At 31.4% G+C, this 25,151-nt stretch overlaps 1 protein-coding gene across 1 annotated transcript in view; it reads right to left on the bottom strand.

Moving 5' to 3' along the window:
• The window catches only part of Hexo2 (beta-hexosaminidase 2), a 72,671-nt gene that overhangs the window by 24,381 nt on the left and 23,139 nt on the right, over positions 1–25,151 (bottom strand). The window contains exon 2 of the mRNA XM_088226900.1: positions 35–148. Coding sequence (XP_088083026.1) covers positions 35–129 — 95 coding nt within the window. The 5' untranslated portion in view covers positions 130–148. The remainder of the gene's footprint in view (positions 1–34; positions 149–25,151) is intronic.

The following is a 25,151-nucleotide window of genomic DNA, read 5'->3' as shown; positions in this document are numbered from 1 at the left end:
TTATTGTATCAATGAATGTACGTGTAATACTCACCAATCTGATCGACTGTCCTGGGGGAATCCTCGCCCATCGTCGATGGTGGAACTGATGATGAGGAGAATCGCACATAATAGCTCCAGTTTGTCCATGCCTAGGCACACAGATCACCTGAAATGAAAAGAAAATATTACATTAGCGGAAGAAGAATTTAAGAGGAAACACGGTCTGACTGTTCAGAAATCAGAATTCAGCTCTATGGGGAATTGAATACAAAAAATGATTTCTAACGCGCGGTTAAAATTAGACCATAAAATTACACTATCATATTACAACAGAGACGAAGAACATTTGCGAGAAAGTAATATAGAAGTCTACAGGGCGTATGACTTGTCGTTGGCTGGTTTAAATGGCCACATCACAGACTGTGTAACACTCACCATTCTTCCAGCTGGTCCATGAAGAAGTATAGAAATTTAAAAAACCAATTTTCAGGCGTTGCCTAGTATGTAGGTGAAATAATTCAATCACATGAATCTCACTCGCATAAATATAGGTTTCAGCTCTTTAACTTCACAAACATCAACAGATAAAAGAACTGAAGGAATAAAGACGTTCAAATATGGGAAGAATGGTGAATGTTACACAGTGTAAACTGTGGCCACTTTACACACGGTGTAACATTCACCATTCTGTCTATGTTTGAACATCCACATTTCCTCAACTCTTGCATCTGTTGACTTTTGTGAAGTAAAAGAGCTGAAACCTTTATTCATCCGGCTCCATCCATATTCCCTTCTCAAAAATGTTTTCCCTCTCTGTTGCAACACATTTGAATATGAACAACTCCCTAGGGAAATAATCCAGCCAGTCTGCAAGCATTTGGACATACTCAAAACATTGTTGAATTAACTACCCGGTAAAAAAAGTATACAAAATTGGAAAATTGTTTTCAGGCGTTGCCTAGTAGGTGAATTGGTTCAGCCGGATGAATCTCACCCACATGATAAAGGTTTCAGCTCTTTTACTTCACAAAAGTCAACAGATGGAAGAGTTGAGGAAATGTGAATGTTCGAACATAGGCAGAATAGTTAATGATGCAGTGTGTAAAGTGGCCATTTAAAACAGCCAATGACAGGTCATAAGCCCTGTAAATGCCTAGACTCTCATATTCCCTTCTCAAAAATGTTTTCCCTCTCTGTTGCAATAAATCCAAATGTTATTATGTTATAACAGCTCCCTAGGGGGTTGAATCCAGTCCTCTACAAAAATTTGGACAAAATCAAAACATTGTTAATGAATCCTCCTGGTCCAAGAAGAAGAATAACAATTGAAAAATATTTTCAGGAGTTGCCTAATATGTTGGGGAAATAATTCAATCAAATGAATGTCACCCGTAACAATAAAGGTTTTAGCTCTTTGACTTCACAAATGTCAACAGATAGAAGGAGCCGAAGGAATGTAGATTTTCAAATATAGGCCGAAAGGTAAATGTTACACGGTGTGTAAAATGATAGGTCCGTAAGCCCTGTGGATGCCTAGACTGCCATATTCCCTTCTGTAAAATATTCTTCAAGTCTGTTGTAGTACGGTAATATGTATGAACAGCTCCCTAGGGGGTCTAATTGTTAATGACAATTTCATGCATGTATGAAAATCAAGATGGAGTGGATTAAATCACACGTTTCGAAAGTATTATGTTATAAAAAAGTAAAATGCTATAGATTAATATAAATTAATTAGACTACAAAAACAAAATAAAATAAGTACATATTCCAATGATTTAGAAATACGACATTATATTTACAAAGTAATAGGGGCATAAAACATGGATCTAATGACGCCGTCAAAACACGCTAAGTGAGAGACATAAAAAAGTGGTTATTTTCGAGCGCGGGGGCGTGTTTGTTAACATTCGCGGGTTTTCAGTTTCCTGAAAATATCTCCACTGGACTGACGAGACAGCCCTAGTTACCAAAACACGTCTGTATTTAGTATATTTTAGCATAGATAGACTAAAGAAAAGAGGACATGCCATAATATATTATTTTAAACCATGCATAAAAATGCGTTGATATGATTTACAACGCGCTGCCCGCTCATAGAGATGCCATTTAGATCTATTGCCCCTGCGTTGCAAAAAAGCGTTGCACATTTTGGTTTTTAGTTTAACAAGAGACGTGTAACGGATGGTTTTGTCGCTGTGCTTGGCTTTAGTCATAAATAACGTGAAAATTTATTTACTATAATAATAAAAGAAGTATTATAAGCATATAAATTGGAATAACCCTGGAATAATAAATATACGATAGCTACATTTTGAAGAAAAAAATACATAGGTGTGTTACAATGCAAATTAATACTGATTTGGAAATTGTCGACCTGAGTACCTACGCCCCATTGTTTTTCTGTAAATTGTAGCTAATTTTGTGATTGATAATCCTAGAATGATTTGTACCCATAAGTATGGGCTGATACGCGGTAGTGGGTTATTTCTCTGAGGATTTACATTTTCTGGCAGTTCTTAATAACCGTTAGAATTTATTGGAACATTTTTGTTCATTCATCTCGGAAAACTATTTTTGAGAGCGGAATATAGAAGCCAAGGTACAGGGCTTATGACCTGTTATTGGCCGATTTAAGGGATCACTTTACACTGTGTAACATTTATAATACTACTTATGATTGATCATTGATCATTCATAGTTCCTCAACACTCCCACCCTTTGAATTTTACAAATTAAAACATCCTTAACCTTTATTGATTTGGCTGAGATTCATTTGGCTAATTTATTTCACATCCTAGAAAACGCTTGAAAATTATGTTTAACACTTCATGTACCAGTTGTTTGATCAGAAATATTTTGAGGATGCTTAAATATTTCCAAACAAGGCTAGATTCCACCCCCAGATTGAAATTTATTGCGATATAGAAGGATTTTTTTTAATGAATTAGACAAAAATTTAGACATACCTACTCAAAATATCGTAAATAATTGTAAAAAAAAGGGGAAACAATTGTGGTAGAGCAGAGTTCGAACCTTAGACCTCCTGATTCAGTCACAATACCACGGGACCACATCCCGTCTCGTTGATTACAAATTTGATTTAAGAGTTTTGTGGGGGTTAAAGTTTACTGATCAATGACACACACACGCACCGAATGATTTCATCTAAAATCTAGAGTGTTGACTCAATAAACAACTCATCATTTTCTATTGGAGAAAATATATATATGCTTTAAGACCAACAATGTACTTAATAACAAAATCGGATGACATATTTAGTGCAACGTCCTGGAGTACTTCAACTTCATTTCCACCATGGAGACGTGAAGAACAAAGCAACTTGGCCTTTAAAAGGACCACAGAGCATGGTCAGCCAGTCAGTCCGTTCTAACATGTAGTCTCAAGTCAGTCGTTATCGCCGTTACCCTCGTGCATCATAACAAATTACTGCATCGTATTATCTACATAATAAATACGCCTTGATAGCTAACATCGTTTTTTCTAACAACCTCCAACTGGGGTAGGAGCTCCACTCCCTACAACCAGCAAAATCCTGCAGTTTAATACTTCGGCGTGTACATTGACAATAACCGATGAACCAGAGATTCAGTCTGATTGTATATACTCATATAAAGGTCTATTTATTTTTATTTTTGCTGAATTTTTGTGCCTAATAATGTGTGCGTCTATGTAAGATTTACAAACCTAAAATGCATATTTTATTTGCTACTTTTCTTCTATATTTCAGAATAAAATTTTACATATATTTATAAACTATACATTACCATTATTGAGTATACCCATAACAATTAAGAATATTTTCTTTTTATTATATTTAACTTTAATTTTGTACAAATTGGCTATGGCCGTTAGTTATAATAATAAATAAATAAATAAATAATAAGATAACACGACTAATATGAATGTTGAAAAATGTAACATTATACTCGTACACACCAGAACGTCTTTTTAAAAAAAGTGCGAAAAGTTTTTTGATAGTTTAAAAACGAACAATGGTGGATTGGATAGGTTTTACTGTAATTAGTTTGGTATTCAAAAAAAATATATATTTTTTTTGTAGAATTATTAAAAAATATGACATGACAACAAAATACATTGAAAAATCGTAACGAAGGGGCGGACGCGTGTGTAACTGCTCTGGTGTAAAAATGAGTTTTTGAATTAAAAATTCTATGGCATGTCCACTTGAATTAATGTTTCGATAGAAAATCTTCATCGACGTCGCGATGCTACGTCATATTGAATGACGTTAGAACCGACGCCGACGCGTGGTGACGGCTTATAATACTTTGATCTCCGTTTGCTTCGTTTTTGCCAACTTACATTAACATTACCTTCGTTTTATTATTTTATTTATTTATTTTATTTTATTCATTATGGTTCACAAACAAAAAACAATACATACGACATTGGTATAATAATCACAATATGTTATGTTTAGATATTGTTCATCAATGATATGTGAACACAACATTTAGCTTAATTAAAGTATATTAATATTATGAAAGTTATTACAATAAATTATACAAAGAGGAATTCACTTTTTTTTTACTAGACTTACATAAGCGGCTATTTGAATTTATAAAATTCTTTACAGTTCTTCTATTATTAAACATATTGTTAAACATCATCATCATCATTTAGCTATACGCACGCAGTGGTGCATAAGGCACTATGTTGGTGCTCCAATTACAATAGCTTACTTTGATCACGCTTGTTAAGTTAAAGTTCTATTTTTTTATAAATAGGTGCGAGGGTTTTCACGGTCACTGTTATAAATATATTTCTTTTTTGGGTGATACCATGTGTGTTGAATTTGTTCCGAGTTCTCAGTTTACCCTGAAGATGGCTCTTGCAATGGTAGCCAAAACGTCGGAACAAATTTAGTAGCTAATGTCATTATAAATAAATTGAAATTATGGTTTGACATAAATTGACTTTAAATACGGAAAAGACAAATATCCCATTTTTTATTAACAAAACTAATTTTGATTCAGTAGTAAAAATAATTATTCAGCAAAGCAATTGTAACAAAAATAACTGCGATCTCACATGTTCAGTACTTGATACAACAGATAAAATTTAATATCTTGGTGTATACATAGACCAACACTTAAAATGGAAAGACAATATTAATGAACTAGTTAAACGAATTAGAAAATGTATATACATATTTATTAGATTAAGGAATATTTTAAAAATCAATAATTTAAAAATAGCTTATTACTTAATTGTACAATCTTTGTTACAATATGGTATTGTAGGATGGGGTGGTGCATATGCCAATATATTAAACCCTCTTAAAATAGTACAAAGATTAATTATTAAAGTAATTTTAAAGAAACCCTCAACATTCAATACGGATAGTGTATATAAAATATTTAAGGTTCATACAGCAGACACTCTTTATAAAATAAATTCTATTATGCAAATATATAAAATAGAAAAAATAAAAGAATTTGAAATGAACATGTCACTCAGATACCAACATAATATTAAAATTCCTAAATTCCATACAAGTCATGGTCAAAATAGCTTTGTATTCAAAGTGTAAAAAATTATAATAATCTTCCTAATGAACTAAAAAAGATTAAAAATAATACGAGTATATCAATAAAAGAATTTGAAGTTAATCTAAAGAAATTTTAAAAAAAACAACACGAAATTTTATTTAGTATGAATGTATTATTTTTTTATATTTAAAAAAAATATATCCTATGATTTTATTTTTCTTTTCATGTACTCGTATTTAAAATTATATAAACTCTTATAAATAAACAACTAAAACAGTGTAAGTCACTCTCCGAGCACAAGAGTTAGTCTCTTTTTTTGGAAAGTTACAGTGATAACATTTACTAGATGTGTAAAAGTAGATATGTTTAGAATTTTACAAAAACATCTACTTTTTATAAAATTTATGAATAAAAAAAAAATCCGTACACACGGTATCACTCAAAAAATAAACATATTGATTTCTTTTTTTGATGTTTTTATTCATTGATTTTGTTTCTTTCATTACATAACATACAAACATAACATAAAACATAAAAAAATAATAAGAAATAAATTCCCACAGGGTGATCAGTATTACGCTTCAAGTGCCACGAAGAAGTATAGAAATTGAAGAAAAAAAAATCAGGCGTTCAGGTCTTTAACTTGACAAACGTCAATAGATGAAAGAATTGAAGGAATATAGATGTCCAAATATGGGCAGAATGGTGAATGTTACATAGTGCGAAAAGTGGCCACTTAAACCAGCCAATTTTATTATTTTTTTGCACCACAACAAGCCAGGAGGCCCAATTACAGTGGTAAGTTACATCACAGAATACCCAGGCTTAAGAAAAATCATTTTAATTTTTGTGTTCTCACCGGAAATCAAACCCGGAACCTTCCGTGCGTGAGTCAAGGGTCTTGACCACTACACCACGGAGGCCGCCTATCAGTATAATGGCAGTTCATAAGCCTTGTAGATGCCTAGACTTCTATATTAACTTCTCTAAAATGTTCTTCATCTCTGTTGTAATATGTTAATCGTAAACAACTACCTTAAAAACCTGTATTTCACATTGAACCTGCCAGAAATCGAACCTTATATATGTTAGATGGACGCGTCAGCCGTTACATTACAAGGCAGACTTATCTGCACTCGATTTCTCCTTTTCAGATTTTTACCTGAGAGTATCCATCGAGTCAAAAATCTTGTCCAGGGTTCTGGGTCTATTTGCACATAAACGCTTTATGCTAATAAAATAAATAAAACGACTTTGCTTTTATCCACTTATTTTTTTATTTTTTTTACCAACCGGTTTCAAAACTATACGAGCTTCTTTATCAAGTTATACTGAACTGATAAATTCTATCCTATTTTATTCTATCAATATTGTTGAACATGGAACTAATAAATCAAGTTTCTTTGTCTTATAAGGATGGGAAGCGTAATTTGAGACAGATACGGTCAAAACTAGACAGGAGTGAACTATCAGTTATATTGTTTATTTGGTATTGTATTATATTTTTCTTATTATGAATAGCTCTTTTAACTCTTGTGTGGCTGTGATGTCACACTAGTCGACAAAGGACACAAGACTTGATATATCTCTCTTATTTACAAAAAATGTGAATTCATATTTTTTGTAATCCTCAAATGGACATTTTCACATTCGATTTGGAAAGTAACATTTGTATAACTATGCTAAATGTTAATACAAAAAATATTTATCCTTTCTACACGAATAATGAATGTCCGCTAATTTAGCAACACATCTATACAGATACCTTATACAAGAGAGAGCACGACGATATAAGTCATATCAAGGAAGACAGAAACGCTTTTCTGCGGCGGGTGTCGTCTAGAACAGATTTAGTTTTCAGTCGGTTCATGACAATGATGGGGGACGCACGCGCGTAACATGAGCGGCGTATTTGTGATTTTTAATTAATTTTGCTAAAACAGGGCTTCATTATATGATTATTCGCATTAATTATGGAAAAGGAATTATTAAGCAGTATGTCTCCATGTTTTTAATTTTTTTCAAATGTCTGAACTTTAGAATATACCGTCTTTTACTAGTGGTAACACGATGTTACATCACCGCGCGCAAAGGGATTATTTACCTTAGTCTTTTAAGAGTTAATATCTAAGATTTCCAAGTTGTCTAATTTTATTGCATTTATTTTAGCATGAAGAACTGTCAATGTTTTTTATGTCAACTTTGACGGGAATTGAATCCGAGACCTCGTGCATGGTAGACTAATGTTACGGACCATATGACGATTAATTAATAATCTGTTCGATCAAATTATTATGCGAACTGCGGAATAGAGATGTAAAGCGGTAAAATGACTCTGGTATTTTACGGTAATTTACCTTTTTTAAAAATAAAATATCGTAATTTACGGTAGTCGATTTTATTGCACAAAACATAATCTTAATCTTGAAATGTAACTGTAAAAACAAATAACGCGGAAGTAAATTAAAAAAAGTATCCTAATTCACACTTTATAATATCGTCACGTGAAAGGAAAAAGTTACCAAGCAACACGTTGCAACTTTACAGAAGAGCCAATCAATGTGTTTATTTATTTTACTAATGTAGAATCTTGCATTTGAAATTATTATTAAAATTATGTAAAAATCGCGCCAAAATAATACGTACGCAAAAAAAAATCTTTATTAATTTAAAAAATAACAAAAACCCGTAATTGGCTCTTTCGTAAAGTTGCTACATGTCGCGTGGTAGCTTTTTCCTTTCCAGCGTCGATATATTTTTATTTATTTAAAAAACACACTATGCACAAACATTATTTACTCAATATTCCAAAGAAGTTATTAGATTTAGGGACAAGCATACGTATATGTGAAAATTCAATGGTTTTTTTATTTTCTTTTATTTGTTAATAGAAAAGAAGCTGACTCAGCGAAAAAAAAAATATTTTTAACATTGTATTATCAGCGCCATGAATTATAAAAGTTTTTTTTTTCTGAAATTACTCCGTATGTGACGTCGGAGGTTCTCTTCCGCTTATTCTCTTTCAGTTTTGCCGATTGGTCCGTTTACGATAAGTTAAAAGGATATATTTCAGAGCTCTCTTATCACAGGTTGATCCATATAAACCAGTGACGTCGTCCAAAGCAGTTCGTTTTTAATAAAATCTTTTTTATTGTTTTTTACGTACATTTTCAAAAAACGCGCTTAAGAAAACATTTTTTGTATCAAATTTCCCGTAGGGCTGAAGTTCTATAGAAGAGTATACGTAATTTTGTTTTTTAGAGTAATACAATAAAAACTAAAAGGTCAAGTTCTATTAAGTCAATTAAAAAATAAATAATAATGCTTATTTCACAAAGGTGACAACATTGTCGATGGTACCTCTTTGCTATATGTACCATTTTGCGAGTACTTTGAAATAATGATGTTTTTGTACGGTATGTGTCCTTCTACATGGGCACAATTAATTTAACTTTGAACGATTATGTACAGAAGCAGAATAACAATTACGGTATTTTATAAATTTATTTATTTATATACCAACCGTTCAAAGAACCTTTGACAGTAAACAGTTTTACAGAAATAATCACAGCAGTGAACAATTCATTATGTAATATAACTATATAATTCAACGGAATAATTAAAACTAAACAAATTAGTTAAAGTAAAATATTTTTAATTGCAAAAAAGTAAAAAAGAAACATAACATATTTAAGATGACAAATAAAAGATAACAATTAAAGTGAGAAAATTTTATGTTCTAAATATAAATATAAAAAAGTAAAATTAAGAATAATTTAACATAAATATAACGTGACTAGTATTTAGCTAGATAATAATGGAAAAGAAAAATAATGCTACAATAATACTTTTTAAATAATACAGTTTTTGAATCAATATGAAAGCTTAAATAATCTTAATAACACCTTAACTTCATCAGTTGGTTGGAAGAAGTTGGAATTTGACAATAAATCCACAAATGTATAATTTATATATAAATAAATAAACAAAAATACCTATTCAAGAAAACAAAGTTAAATTTAATAATAATTAATAACTTAACTGCACAAATAATGATTGTAACCGTTTATTTTTATTTAAATTAAGAAATGTATTTAAAGTATCAAATGAGCATTCTTTGGATGAACAAAATAAATATAATATATTTAAAGCACATCTCGAAAAACATGTTTTTTTTTACTCATGATGGTAAATTTCAGTTGGTACGTTTCACTTCACTTTGAGTGACAATTTTGTTCGAATAACGTTAAACCTGTATTTTGGTTAGATAAAATGAGTAAAAAAAAAGTAAAATATCAGCACGTTCTTGCGTAAAATTACCGTCATATAAACGAAGGTAAAACCATAACCATCATTACCTTTCCGAACCTAATGGTGCATAGGGCACTGTATTAGCACACCAATCGCAGCGTGATCATTTTTGTTACATGAAGGTAGCATGATCAGTCTTATGCTTCCGGTGCCAGTCCAGAAACTACGAAATATTCTAGTATAAAAACACCCTTTTAAATAAACATTTTTAACGTCAATCATGTCGGGAATCGAACCCCAGACCTTTCGCTTGGTAGGCAAACGCGCTGGCCACTAAACCACGAGGCCGACCGTACTGACCGAAAAATACCGATATTTTATCAAACGTTTTGTCGTTTTTACATCCCTACTGCGGATATACGTTAAAAGGGAATACATTACGTAAGTGTTTGGATTAATAATTGCTTTAACAAGTGTGGTTAATAGCTAATACATTTGAATTAATTATAAACTTCCGCGATTATGCACAGGTTACACAAACTGAAAGTGAATAAAAGACTTTGATCGATAAAAAATATCCGATGTTTTGTTAGTTCTTGCAATTATTTTTTCTCTAAATAAGATTTTAACAAGACTATTTAACATCTGATCTTTTCTGCATTCGTAACATTTTTTAATGTACTTTTTTATATGTGAATAATCAACGAACACATTATACGAGTTCCATCCCTCGTATTTGTGACAAGTGGCAATAGTCTAGTATAGAAGGCACAGAAAAAACTTACATACTCGATTCAGAATAACAGAGAATAGACGTTTTACCTTTTTAAAAAAAAAAAAAATATTTCTTATCAAATCGAATGCAATTTACCTTTCCTTTTTTCTTTCAATTATTCTCTACCACTCTTTACATATGTTCCCTTCCTACTATATCCTTGCTTTGGGAGTATTTCTTGTATTATTTTTTTTATCAGGAACATTGTTTTAACTACTCATAATTATTTTATTTTTTTGTTTAAATCATCGCTTTATTTTGTAAAATTCAAAGAATACATAAACAGAAGCTGGCATTAAATAAAGTATATCGAGCTTAAGATAGAGACTGCCGGCGTAATCGGGAAAATGCGGATTTGTAGAGCGTCGTCTTTGTCATACATTCCATTCAAATCACGTATGAAATGTCACTTCCGGAATATTTGAGTTTTTCCTTCCCTCTTTACCCCCTCCTCTCTTCATAATATAGTTTAGAAATTAAGTCAATTTTTATTTATTAAAAAATATCCGCGTTAATCAATATTTTTTTCAATAATGAAATTAGTAAAGAACCAAAAACATGATTATATATTACTGATTTTCTCAAATTGAACGGTTTAGGTAGGTAGGAAAAAATTGCCTTAAGGCAATATGCCCACCCTTATGCATATGTAGGTAAACTGTATACATACAGCTATGTTTAAATAAATAAATCTCTATTTAGTTATACCTTAGAACTAAAATGGCCGGAAATTGACAGATGAATAATTATAAACATTTGTACTAATCTACAGAAAAAGGCTTTTATAATTACGTCTTTAAATTCGAAATCAAAATATTTCTTGTATTTTTTATCAAACTTTTACACAATAGAAAATGATCCTTAAATGATCCTTATGATAAAATGCCTTATTTCTTCTGATTGCTATCGACACGAGGTGGTTCTAATTACGTCGGAAAAGCTGTTTTCAATGTCTGTCGACAAGAAGTCGACGCAGAACATTATCCGCAAATAGATTTGGTTCACAACATCAAGACAGCTAGAACAATCGACATTGTTTATTTAGATTTGAGATTACGGTTGTCTCGTTCAAAATCAGAAGCCGACTATACAACTTAGAAGTAGACCATATTACAGTACTGTTATACAAAACTAAGGATACATGAGAACCTTAGTATCAAAGTCGGAAAATCGTCATTTTTTCAATATTAGTAAAAATGTAGGCATTAAATATGTATTAGTTAACAATAAAAACAGTCATTTTTTACTATAAAACATTTAAGTTTGTAAGTGAAAATTCTTGATGGAAGTTCATTGTAATTTATTATATAAATAAAAGACGAGTGATACTTTAATCCACAAATTTGGAATAAACTTAAACTCGTTAAAATAGCATTATATCAACTCATTAGTTAGCCCGAAGAAAAAATGTTGATAATGATCCTTAAGATAAAAATAACGTTATTTAATTTACTTTCATATAACTTTGAATTATCTATTCTTACCTCTGTTTTGTATACATATATTGAACTTTTTAATAAAGATACCAGTCTCGAAGATGTCGCGAAAGCGATAAAACCGGTCACTGGATATTCCAAATTTGTGGATTAAAGTATCACTCGTCTTTTATTTAAATATTTTTTTTTTTACTATTAAATCATACAATTTTTTTTAGTACTCCCAGGGCCTCGATTATGATGGGAAGATAAATATTCATACCTTAACTTTGACGGTATAGTTGAAGATAAATTTCCTCTAGCGATTATAAAGATATACTACCGACCTCCCTCACCTTCAAGTTTTAGGTAGGTATATCGATATGAAACAAGGGGAAATGTACGTCACGGTACACATATCTACGCATTTAAATTACAGATTCAGTATGACGTCATAGTTGAAGACAAAATTCTCTCGACTGATTACGAAGATACACTACAGATCTCCCTACCATGAAGTTTTGATGTAAGTACATCATTTTATACCGACGAGTCTAGAACCCCTCGATACGTTTACCTACGCATAAAAGTGTCAAAATTTTTGTTCCACCAAGTAATTTTTCCTTTAATTATGATTTATTACAATTTTGAATTGTTTTGATGTCGGCACTTTTTTTCTTAAAAGCCTTTTAAAAATATGAGAGAGAAATAAGTAAGTTTTGAAGTCGAATTAAATTCCGACAAAACTGTCACTTTAATATAACAAACGCCTAGATGTGGAAATAATGTCGCTCCTATTAACAAATAAGAGTATCTAGGCGTCAGACACAGATTATATGCGTCAGAAAGTTACCACTCTAAAAAAATAATTTAGTTATTATATTTTTTCCATCTGTTTTACTATCTTTCCGAGTGTATGTATCGAGACGTCATAGGAGCAGATCGGAAGATACATACAGACGATCGTTAAGCGTACCGTCTAGGTCTAGGTAATTGCCTAAAGTCATATAAAATCATGTTCAAGCGAGCATTTTTTTTGCTTGAATTGGGATTTATTGGAGTTTATAATCGCTTTGAAGTGGACACTTGTTATCACAGAAGCTGATATAAAATATAAATGATAACTATTTTAAATGTTAATGAAGTAGGGAACGAGAACTAATTTTTGCGGTCATTCATTAGTTTGTTTCGATAATATTATGTAGAAATAGCAAGTAAGTAGAACAAACCGAGGTAAATACAGATAGTTTAGAAGTTAAGAATACCGTCTCGATATAAACAGATGAAGATAGCAACATTCATAATCGAGGCATAGGAGTTACAACAAACGCATTTTGGGACAATAAAATATTTACTTAAAAGTATAGAGTAATAATATAGTAATAAGTAATAATATGTACGTAAAACTAAAATAGCATGGCAAGTTAAGTATTTCATCATTATCATTGTTCCCTTTTCACATGTAATGGTGCATAGGGCACTGCATGGGTACACCAATTGCAGCGTATCTTGATCATTTGCTGTCCACCAAGTGTGGCGCATCCCATTAGAAAATATGCAATGCAGCGTTGCCATTTTTTTTCTTTCATTGAAGACGTTCGTTTTTGTGTCAAGTGCACGTGTGACTGTGGATGCAGAACTCAACAAAATGGAAATCGCGCTTTAAGAAGTTTTCGATGATCTTTTGCTGACTGGTTCCAACTCGCAAAAGAATCTTACTAACCCGAACAATATGAAGAATTCTTTGGAGCTAAAGATCACTGAAGAAGAAAACAAGTCCTGGAGAGTAGATGGAAGTTCCCTCCCTAGATATAAACGATGATGAAGGAACGCCTACATTCCGAAGACTCCAGCACAATGATCAAGGCGACAGTCAGTTCGACAGTATATTCTATACCGTAAATCTGGGATTCGAGAAAGGTGAGTTCAACTGATTTTTTAATGAATTTCATAGCGTGAATTTACATATTATTTGTTGCTTTTTGCGCATTACCTAATCAACGTATGCACACTTTACTGTTTAATGTACTCGGCTAATTCATTCATCTTTCTTTTTTCGATCAAAGCTGACGGAAGCCCCGCGCGCGGAGAACAAGCGCAAAGGCAAGCGGTCCGCCCAGTAGCTCAATCACAAATAACTATCGAATGAACAATAATGAACATCTTGGTTTAGTTTTACTTTTTATTATTTTGACTAACGAGCGCTTTCGCCTAAGCAGTCTTGAAGATGCAGACGCAGTCTTGAAGATGCCTACTTAGGCGAAAGCGCTCGATGGTCAAAATAATAAAAAGTAAAACTAAACCAAGAAGTTTCATTGATAAGTTTATTTATAATTTTATCATAATTATTAACAATGGAGTTTTATCAAGAAATATCGACAAAAAACATCAATATTAATTATTTTGAGTTTTTCTACAGACATTTCTTGGTGGAACTGCATTTTCATTATAATAATAAAAATACTTTATAGTTTTATTCCACTTTTATTTATAATTATTTTATAAATTTTTTACCAGTGACCGGGTTTCGTCGTGACCGACATCGTCAGACTGGTGAAAAAAAAAAAGGAATTATAAAATAATTATAAATAAAAGTGGAATAAAACTATAAAGTATTTTTATTATTATAATCAATATTAATAATGAACATGCCTAAGTTATCGCAGTCATAAGTCAACGCGTGTGTAATCTCTAAGTCAACGCTCGTGTCGGTTTGTTTTTTGTTTTCCTCGTAAATAAATACAGTTCATTGGCGAAAAATCGGCGTTTATTATAAAATATGATTCAATATATTGCATTTGCAAAATAGTAAGGAGTATCTTTGTTAAAAAATCATTATTATTTTTAAATTATTATTATTATCTAATACAAAAAAAGTATATCAAATTACAATTACTATGGCAACCGCTTTTCATGACATTTGGCTTGCCAACCGCCGCGCCGGCTGAATGCAATAAACAGCTAGATAAATAATTAATAAATAGCATGATAAATAATAAATAATAAATAAATAAATAGTAAAGCAGTTTTGGAATATTTTCTTTATTAACGCCCGTGTGATTCAAATATGTGATTGCGTAGCAGGATTATTCGTCGCGAATCGTAAATATTTTGGCACTTGATATTAGGAGTTCACGGATGTTCCATTGTGATCGCGAATACTATAAACAACCATGGTGAGAAATTGTTATAACATCGCTTATTAGCACATCGATAGTTATTTGTAATTGAGCTACAGGTCTACCGACGGAACAACCGGTCTTCCGCGTAGTGTGTTCGATAATTTTATTTTATTTTATTTTATTGAAATAAACGGCACTTAGTGCCTTTTACATATTAGTTACAAATACAATTAAATATTCATACATGTAAGCATACGTAATACAGAGCATTAAAAACAATATGATTAATTTAGAAAGTCTAAGAAATATAAACTATATAAAAGAATAAAATATTACCAGTTATAGAATTATCGATAAAAAAAGATAATTTGGTATTAGAAATACTTTGAGCCAGTTAAAAAAAAGCTAAGAAGACAAATTTGAATAACATTAAAAAAAATATATATGTATTATTATTGAAAACTAATATTTAGGTAAATAGTATATGTTTATGTATAAAAATATATAATGATGTAAAAAAATGATAAAGAGAAGTATTTTTTACTTATAAATTAATTCAAGAAAAGAAACGAAAAAAAAAAAAAAAAACACTAATAAAGAAGTTTAAAACAAATTTTAAACAAAAGTAACAAATAGTTACCTAGAACTATTACCAATAAAATAAAGAAGAAGAGCCGTTCTATATAGAAAATCAATGCAATAAAATGTATCGGAATTTTGCCGCGGAAGATTTCCGTCGAGTGTGGCGCTAGCCTTAGTACATATTAGTTCAGAGGCTGTCGGCGTGAAAAAGAGAGCGATCTCTTTTGTGTTCTTCTTTTATTATGTTTTTACAGCGCTCTCTGTTGGCCGGTCTCGCATAAATTAATAAATAAGACAACGGAGGCAACATTTATTTTTAAATATTTTTTATTCTCAGTCCGGATCTGTTCGCCACACGCATTTCGCGTAGTGTTTTAAGATCGACGTTTTTCTGGCCACCTTAGAGAAGTAGAGTGTGGCGTCTTGGGTCGGTTTGTGGAGTAAACATAGGCCGGAGCATGCGTGCGTGTCTAGGGTTGCCCCCCTTGGGTTTGATCCGGAGTCCACGGGTTTGAACGGTTAACCTGCTATAATATATCTTGTTATCTTATCAACTGTCTATAAACTAAAATAGTTTTTTTTTGTATGAAAATGTGTATATTTAAATGAAAATTTAAAGTGTTTTCGTCGGTAAACTGTAACACATTTTACGCACATTTTTTTCTGAAAATACGATTTGTTTTGATTTAAAGATAATATAACTGAATTCGTTCATTGTAATCTAGGCCCAGTAGTTAAATAAAAATATTTATTTATTTATTTACTATTTACAAAAGTAACCGAAGAATTCACTTAACCAGGGAATCATGTTCTGATAGATCAATTGTAAAGATTAATTATAATATGTCTTACAAAGAGTTTTTAAAGTTTTTGAAAAAACCAGAAAAAGAAAAGTTAAAAAAAATCACATACAAATGAAACATTTATTTCATTTAACTTTTTGTACATAATGGTATTTGTACATTGGCGGGCTTATTGCCAAATGGAATTTTTTTACAACCAACCAATAAAATAATAGATTTATTTTTATAATTCAAATAACAGAACATATTCAATAGAAAATAAAGATTAAAAAGCTAAAGATTTATAAAAATATAAATAAACGTATTAGTTTATAAATTACCTTAAATCAAAACTATTACTCAGTGGAAAAAGGAAAACAGAGGAAAGAGGAAAGGAGGAGAGATTAAGGAAGAGAAACGAGATGTTTCTTCAGACGTGATTTAAACAGAGATAATGTAGTAACATCTTTGATGGTGGATGGGAGATGATTCCACAGTCGAGTCGCAAACATATCGTTTTTAAAATCAAGTTGTACTGTTATATGTTATCATCATAATTATCATCTCCTTTACGCACCCATTGGTACATGGGGCACGTAATTAGTAAACCAAATGCAGCGTAGTTCGATCATCTGAATGTGAAGATAAGGTAACCAGCCCAGGAACAATGAAATATTGCTGTTCAAAAACATTTAAAATTAATATTTCACGTCCACTCTGTCAGAATTCTTATCAAAGACGTAAATAAGAAGTCACGAAAACTCTTAGGTTTTGTTAGCAGGACATCTAGTGACTTTACTAATATGTTCACGGTTAAAACATTATATTGCTCACTTGTTCGTCCTCTTTTCGAATATGCATCCGTGATCTGGACTCCCTTCTATGTAGGCCAGATAAATCATATCGAATCGGTGCAACATTGTTTGCTAAGAAAAGTAGCATGGATGATTGGCCTCGAGAGGGGAGACTACACTTATGGAGAAATGGAGTCAATGTTACACAAAAACGTAGAAATAACATTGACTCCATATTTATGTTTAATTTGGTGAATGGCTCAATTGATGTACCATCGTTACTGGAACAGGTGGCATTCAATGTTCCGATCCGCCGGTTGCGAAATAGTAATGTGCTGTTCCTCGATCAATACAGCACAAACTATGGCTTGCATGCACCAATGTCCCGATTGTGTCGTATTGTAAACTCGAGACAAGATCTGGACTTTTTTGGTGTAAGTCTTTATAGTTTTAAGAATTCACTAAGATAGACCGGATCTTGTCTTGAGGTAGTAATTTTTTTTTTTGTCCGAGCTTTAATTTTATTTAGTTGTACTTTATTTTATTAGTGCCTGTTAGTTAGAATGGACTGCATAAGTCCGTCAAATAAATCATAAATAAATAAATGTTAGGCAAATGCGTCAACCACTTCACGACGTGGCGGACTTATCTCCATGATTTTCCTATTCAGAATTTTTACCTGAGTGCAGCCATCGAGTCGAAAATACTCGTCCAGGGTCCTGCACACACAGAGCTGTATTTTCATACCCCTGGGCACAGATAAAATGTACGATGTAATTTATAATACGACTCAATTCAGGTTAAGTAAATAAATGCATTATTTAATTAAAATATCGATTTTGCCACTGTTTAAAAGATGGCAACCCTACGTATGTCCCATATACGTACACTAAAACATTATATGTATAAATATAATATTCTCCGACACTATTTCTATCCGGGACGGGCGGGACACGGGACGCCGGGTTATTTATCAATTAAATTATTACAAAACACCCGGCAGACATCACGAGGTTTTGTAAGCGTTCTTCTTCTTCTTTTCCACATCCGCATCTTAGTGGAGCATGTGGACATCGCCAGTTGCCTCCGGGAGACCATATCGCCAGCCAGCACTCTCGCCTCCTCGCACGTCAATCCAGCGCCCGTTAGTTCCGCCGAATAAAGTCGAAAGATCGTCATCGACGGCCTTCCAGGACGGTGTGAACTCGTAGGTTTAAAGAAGAAGCGTTAGTTAAGAGCGTAGAGTTCCCGGATAATCGCACTTTCCGAGCATGATTTAAATTTTAAAAACACAAACATTTTTTGTTTTGTTTATTATGTTAGTGATAATTAGGTAAATTGGATTAATTACGTTTTTTTTATTGTTATTTTATTTTTTTTATTTGGGAAAAAAAAAACAACAGTTTTGACATATATTGTATACCGAAAATAAGAATACATATGAACGAAAATTGTAAAAACAGTCAATAAAAATTTTCTACAGTGGTGTAAGATATTGATTAAGTACATTATTTTAAATGAAAATGAAAATATTTTTTTGTATCCAATTTCCCGTAGCACTGAACTTATTCATTCAGTTTCCTTTGCTCCATTAGTTGCAGGTAATGGAATTATGATGATGATGATGATTATTTCTGGCTCTCAGAATGATGTCATAGGTAAATAATTAATGATCTCGTAGATTGTATAATATATGAACCTGTATTATACCATGATCTATATAGGTACCTGCTTTTTAACATGATTGATCATTGTCCTCAGAAATCTACCTACACTAATTGTTGACGTATTTTTTCTCTGTGATTTGAATAGCCGAAGGACAAAGCAATTTATTTCCTGTAATTGACGTTTTTTCTTTATGTAAAACCTAACAATGGACGGCTAGTAACGCCTTTGTTAATGTGAGAGTAAGATATTTAAATTAACTAAAACTAAATGTCAGGTAATATTTAAGAAACTTAACGTTAGTAACATAAAAAGTCAATGAATATATATATACACGTATATATTTTTCGTTTAGAAGAGGCAATAAGTAGGCAACCGACCATGCATGAGTCGGGTATTCTATACGATCAACAAAAACACGTTTTTCTTCGGTATATGTATCAAGACATTTTTACTAACAATTATGTGTTGTTCAGATGTTTATTGAAATAATGTTTACGCAATAATTTTTAATTTCAATTTTTGCTATTATTCCATAGTGTAAATGCTTTCAATTTCCATTATTTTATATCCTAACTTAACACAACTTGTTCTTGGCCTCACAGAGTTTAGGATACGTTATTATTATTTTTTTGTAATATATGTTTGTGTATTTGTATGAATAAATAAAATAAAATAAAGTCGAAGTGGGTGATGAATACATATTATATCTAGGACACAAAGTCAAACTCGGTAAAGATAACCAGACAGAATTAGAATTATTAAGAAGAATAGGGCCAAGTTGGGCTGTTTTGGGCAAACTAAAATATATTTTTGAAAATAAAGAAGTCCCCATATGCTAAAAAAGACAAGTCTAAGTGACGACATACGGACTAGAAATCATGTCTGTAACACAGAAAAGTACCCAGACATTAAAATGCACGCAACGATCCATGGAAAGACAGATGCTCGGTGTATGTCTAAGAGCCAGAAAAAGAAATTAAGAAATAAGGCACCAAACCTGAGTCATAGATATTATGGATCGTACAGCAAAATTAAAATGGCAGTGGGCAGGACACTTGGCGAGGTAAAATGATGGCAGATAGACGCCCAGAATAATAAAATGGAGACCATGGGCAAACCAAAGAATTGTTGGAAGGCCACAGAAGAGATGGTTCGATGACATTGCCTCTATAGCCAGTAAAACATGGATGATGAAAGCGGGTGATAGGAAGGAATAGAGACGTTTTGAAGACCCCTTTATCCATCAATGGAGAGAACAAAACTAAAGAAGAAGATGTACAAACAACACCTCAAGTGACGCGACGTCCGTCCGGCTTTAATGTTTATCTCCGACTGACTCGTATTATGTGGCATTTAGGTAAAGGTGTACATGTCACTAAAATGAGTAAAGTATGTTGTTTTACCTTATTAGGTCCACGGAAGGTTTGGTACAAAATGAAAGAAATACAAGAAAATATTAATTTCAGTAATAAAATTGGTTAACGTCGTTTAATTCGAAGATACTGATATTTATTTATCAATTTATTCATACACAGGTACATATTACAAAAAATAATAACGTATCCCTAACTCTATGAGGCCAAGAGTTGAATTGGAATACAACATAATGTAAAGTGAAAACATGAATATTATTTAAAAATAACAATGATATAAATTATTACATAAACATAAATTTTGATAAACATCTGAACAACACGCTTAATGACTCGCAGCAGTCTCCTGCAATGGTCTCTTCCATTAGACGAAATCCAAACTTTTACACTTCTCGTGAAAATGGCCTTCGTTTTGGAAAACTTAATATGTTCATTCAGGACATTGAACACTCTTGGGGCCACAAAAAAGAAATTTCTTTGAGCGAAAGTCGTGCGTGTTTTTGGCATTAAATAATTCAAATTACAGGAAAACCACGTACGAGCATTAGGTAAAAAAAAGTACGTGTAACAGGTATAAAAATTGACTTAAACAACACAGAACAATTAAATATGAGAAGAAAAATAATTTGACTTGTACTGCTTCACGTATTTCATTCTTAAGTTTAAGGTTATTTTAAATACTACATTTTCGCCTGACAAGAAAAAAAAATATTCATACGGTTTACTCCACCCAAATTTATATGAAAATCGCACACGGTTAAATCAATGAAAATTAATCATGATTAAATACATCACAGAACAAACACATTTTTTTTATTGTATGAGCTCACCAGCATAGATGTTCATCCATTAGTACTCCTAGATTTTTTATAGATTTCCGGTATTGGATATTTGTACCATTGACATGAAGAGAATTAAGTTAAGATATGTCTAACTTACTGAGCAATCTTTGACTACTCGCAAACATAATTTTTGTTTTAGATGGGTTTATTTTATTTTATTTTATTTTATTTTATTTTATTTTATTTTATTTTATTTTATTTTATTTTATTTTATTTTATTTTATTTTATTTTATTTTATTTTATTTTATTTTATTTTATTTTATTTATTTTATTTATTTTATTTATTTTATTTATTTTATTTATTTTATTTATTTTATTTATTTTATTTTATTAGGGAAATCAACAGTTCTACATACATATTTTTAGTAAACAAACAGATATAGTGAATAAACTCAGAACTAATAACAGATTTCCACATAGTATACAAAGTTAGTAAAGAAAATTTATTACATATCAAATAAATACATACAATTTATACATATAAAAATGTTATTTTCATGTACTCAATAATCAAAGATTTTTTTAATATTAATTTTAAGAACATTAAGTTACTGTAAATTGGGCGGGATAAGGACAAAAATGCTTGAAGAGAGGATAAGGAGGGGAGGGGAGATGTACATATTTATTATTATAATGTCTACTAAGTTACATAATACATTTTCAGTGTAAATTTTAAATCTGACAGAGTGATGTTTGTGTAATCTATATTTTTAAATTTTGTATTGTACATTGAAAAAGTCCTACGAAAAAAAGCATTTTTAACATACGATGTTTTACTTATTGCTACAGGAAACAGGTGGTACCGTCTACAAATCCTGGCTGGCATATGTATTGTTATTAAACCAAGCAGCTCTGTACAGTCAACCATTCCTGTCATAATTTTGTAAAGCAGTAGTTGGTCCGCACACACTCTGCGGTATTGTAGAGAAATGATTCCATGGAAGGTGGAGGCAGTGAGAGTAGATACATAAAAAATACCGGTTTTGTATTTAAGGTACTTTATAAATTTGTTTTGAATATTTTCTATTCTACTTATATATATGGCATACTGGGGATTCCATATCTGAGAGGCGTATTCCAAATGGCTTCTGACAAATGTATAATATAATGAAATAAGGGCCTTCGGATTATCAAAGTGCTTACTCATTCGAATTATGAAACCTAACATGCTCAATGCTTTGGAGGTAATTTTATTAATATGCGATTCAAAAAGTAGTTTTGAGTCTAAAACAATCCCGAGATCTTTAATTTCGTGCTTTCTCATTAGTACATTATTGTTTAGTTTGTAATCAAAATTAAGAATTTTTCTTTTCCTTGTGAATGTAATACAGACACTTTTTTAAGTAAACCATACTCTTTTGTTCGTGTTGACACGCAATTAAATGTATTAGACATAGCTTTGCTGACGCTTAAATAAATCTTAATAACTTTCTAGGGTGTGAAATTTAGACTGTATACAAACATTTAGACATACTCAAAACATTGATGAAAATACATTTAATTAGTTTTTCTATTATCCAATAAATTCATTTCAACTTAAATAAGTGCAAGGTTATGAAATTTTTTCGTCTGGAAAATCCAATCATATACGACTACTCACGGAACGATGAAATATTATCATGTGTGTCTAGTATACGAGATTTAGGTATTATACTTGACACTAAACTTTCTTTTACAATTCATATTAAAGACGTTTTCAATACATCCTTAACACTCCTTGGATTTATTAACAGCAACACAACAGAGTTCAAAAATATCAATACCCTTAAAACTCTCTTCTGTTCCCTAGTTCGCCCGCACCTAGAGTATTCCTCTGTCATCTGGTCTCCATATTATGATGTTCACATAAAAAATATTGAATCAGTTTAACATCGATTTTTGAGAAAGATAGGCTGGAGGTTGGACTTATCCAGAGACCAATATACGTATAATGAGTTAGAAACTACCTTAAATATATATTTTCTCCTCGTCCTATTTAAAATTCTTAACTCACTCTTTTATGTACTTGCACTACAGAGCTCAATAAAATTAAATATCCCAACTAGAAACCTCAGACAAAACTTACTATTTCATACCGATAACCACAGAACTAACCATGGTTTTCATTTCCCCATGCCCAGAATTCTTATGTCTGTCAACAAACATACCAGCCTTGATTTATTTGATAACAAGTTGTCTTCTTTCAAACGATCATTGAATCAAATTAAATTATAAACACCTCTCTCCCGCTTCCACTCCCAACCAAGTCTACTATATACCATTGTGTCTTTTTTTTAAAAATTACCTTTATAATGATTTTCTATGCATAAATATGTCCTTAAAATGCCCATTGGGCGTATATATAAATAAATAAATAAATAATGTATTTCTGATTAACCGAATACCCACTTCGGCCCTTACCTGAGTGATTGAACATAACTCAACATAATCGGGTCGCGAGTATTTACATAATATTCCGAATCCGCCTACTACTGGTTTAATGGGAATCTTATTTTAGGATGTCACAGGACGATTTTGTTCTTAGATTTGAGCCCACGTGAGATTTATTTTGAGCCCTACGCAATCGTGGACGCATTTATAGGAATATGTCTAATGAATCAATTTTCCGTGTAAGTCTAACATTATCTGTGTGCGTTTGTGTATATTTAAAAATGTCATATTATATTTTAATACACTTTGCATTTTAACAAAAATAAATGTCAATATTAAAATATATATATATATATATTATAAAGCGATAGTTAACACTTTGTATCCCGGAGCCGTGTAAACACGTGATTATATAACCATGCGTTGAGTCCCGGTCCCGTGTTTTTACGTGGTTTACTAACTGTCTAAAAAGGTGCATTTTATTGACATCTAGTGACTTTCATTAGTACTTTTTTGCTGCTGGTAAACCACGTGAAAACACGGGACCGGGACACAACGCGTGGTTATTATCATGTCATGTGTTTACACAGCAACTGCTCCGGGATAAAAAGCACAAAAAAGAAGTGAGACCCTGTATATGTGTGAACATTGCAATGTGTGGCTCTCCATAAAGGCCGATGTCGGAAAAACTATCAAACAAAAATGTTTTATTGAATATTTTAAATAAATATGAGAAGTTTCAATTAATTTAACCCAGTATTTTCATAAATATGACACTTTTGAAAAACCCTTTAAAAGCATGAAATTTCACAAAAATGGGCCGGGCACAGGGTCAATTCTATGTGTATTCGGCCGGTACTCAAAGTGTTAACAGGAAATAAATAAAATTGTAATATAATATAGCCATAATATTACAAAGCGACAGATAATATTTCTATGAAAGAAATACCGAAGTCTAATAATTTATGCGGCTTATAATCTGTATGTCTGTATTTTTTTTTACGTACTGCTATAGTTTAAGTTAAATTATAAAAAATTATACATTTCAGTTTCTCATTAAAAACATTTTTTATTTATAATAATAAAAATACTTTATAGTTTTATTCCACTTTAATTTATAATTATTTTATATTTTTTTTACCAGTGACCGGGTTTCGTCGTGACGGACATCGTCAGACTGGTGGGAGACTAAACAAATTTATATGTTATATACAAGTGCAAGCAGGGGTTGTAAATAATGTTATGTAAAAATATATATATATATATATTTGTAAAATATATTAAATGATATTCTAATTATTCGTAAAACTTTCGGAAATAATGAATATGTAGAAATCACAAATATTAGGCAGAATGGTGTATGTTATAGAGTGTGTCCAGTGATTACTTAAACCAGTTAATGACAGCTTTATAAATACCTAGATTTTAAAATTCCCCAAAAATACCCTTATCTCGATTTTAATTTATTTTTACAGGACCAAAATTAAATGACGAATGAAAAAAATAAATTAAGGCGTTAAATAGGGACAACACATTAGGCCAGGGGTGCTATTCTAAATCTTCTGGCGGGGGTAGAGAGTGGTTAATTAGTGGATTTTAATTTTTTGTATGCAACTACACTTTGATTCATATATAGCCCTACTGATGATAAAACGTC

This window comes from Micrasema longulum, unplaced genomic scaffold (assembly GCF_059751315.1).
Source record: "Micrasema longulum isolate JH-2025_06_02 unplaced genomic scaffold, ASM5975131v1 h1tg000470l, whole genome shotgun sequence".
NCBI classification, from domain to species: domain Eukaryota; kingdom Metazoa; phylum Arthropoda; class Insecta; order Trichoptera; family Brachycentridae; genus Micrasema; species Micrasema longulum.
The sequence above is the reverse complement of the archived record's forward strand: the minus strand, read 5'-3'. Positions and strand labels throughout refer to the sequence as shown.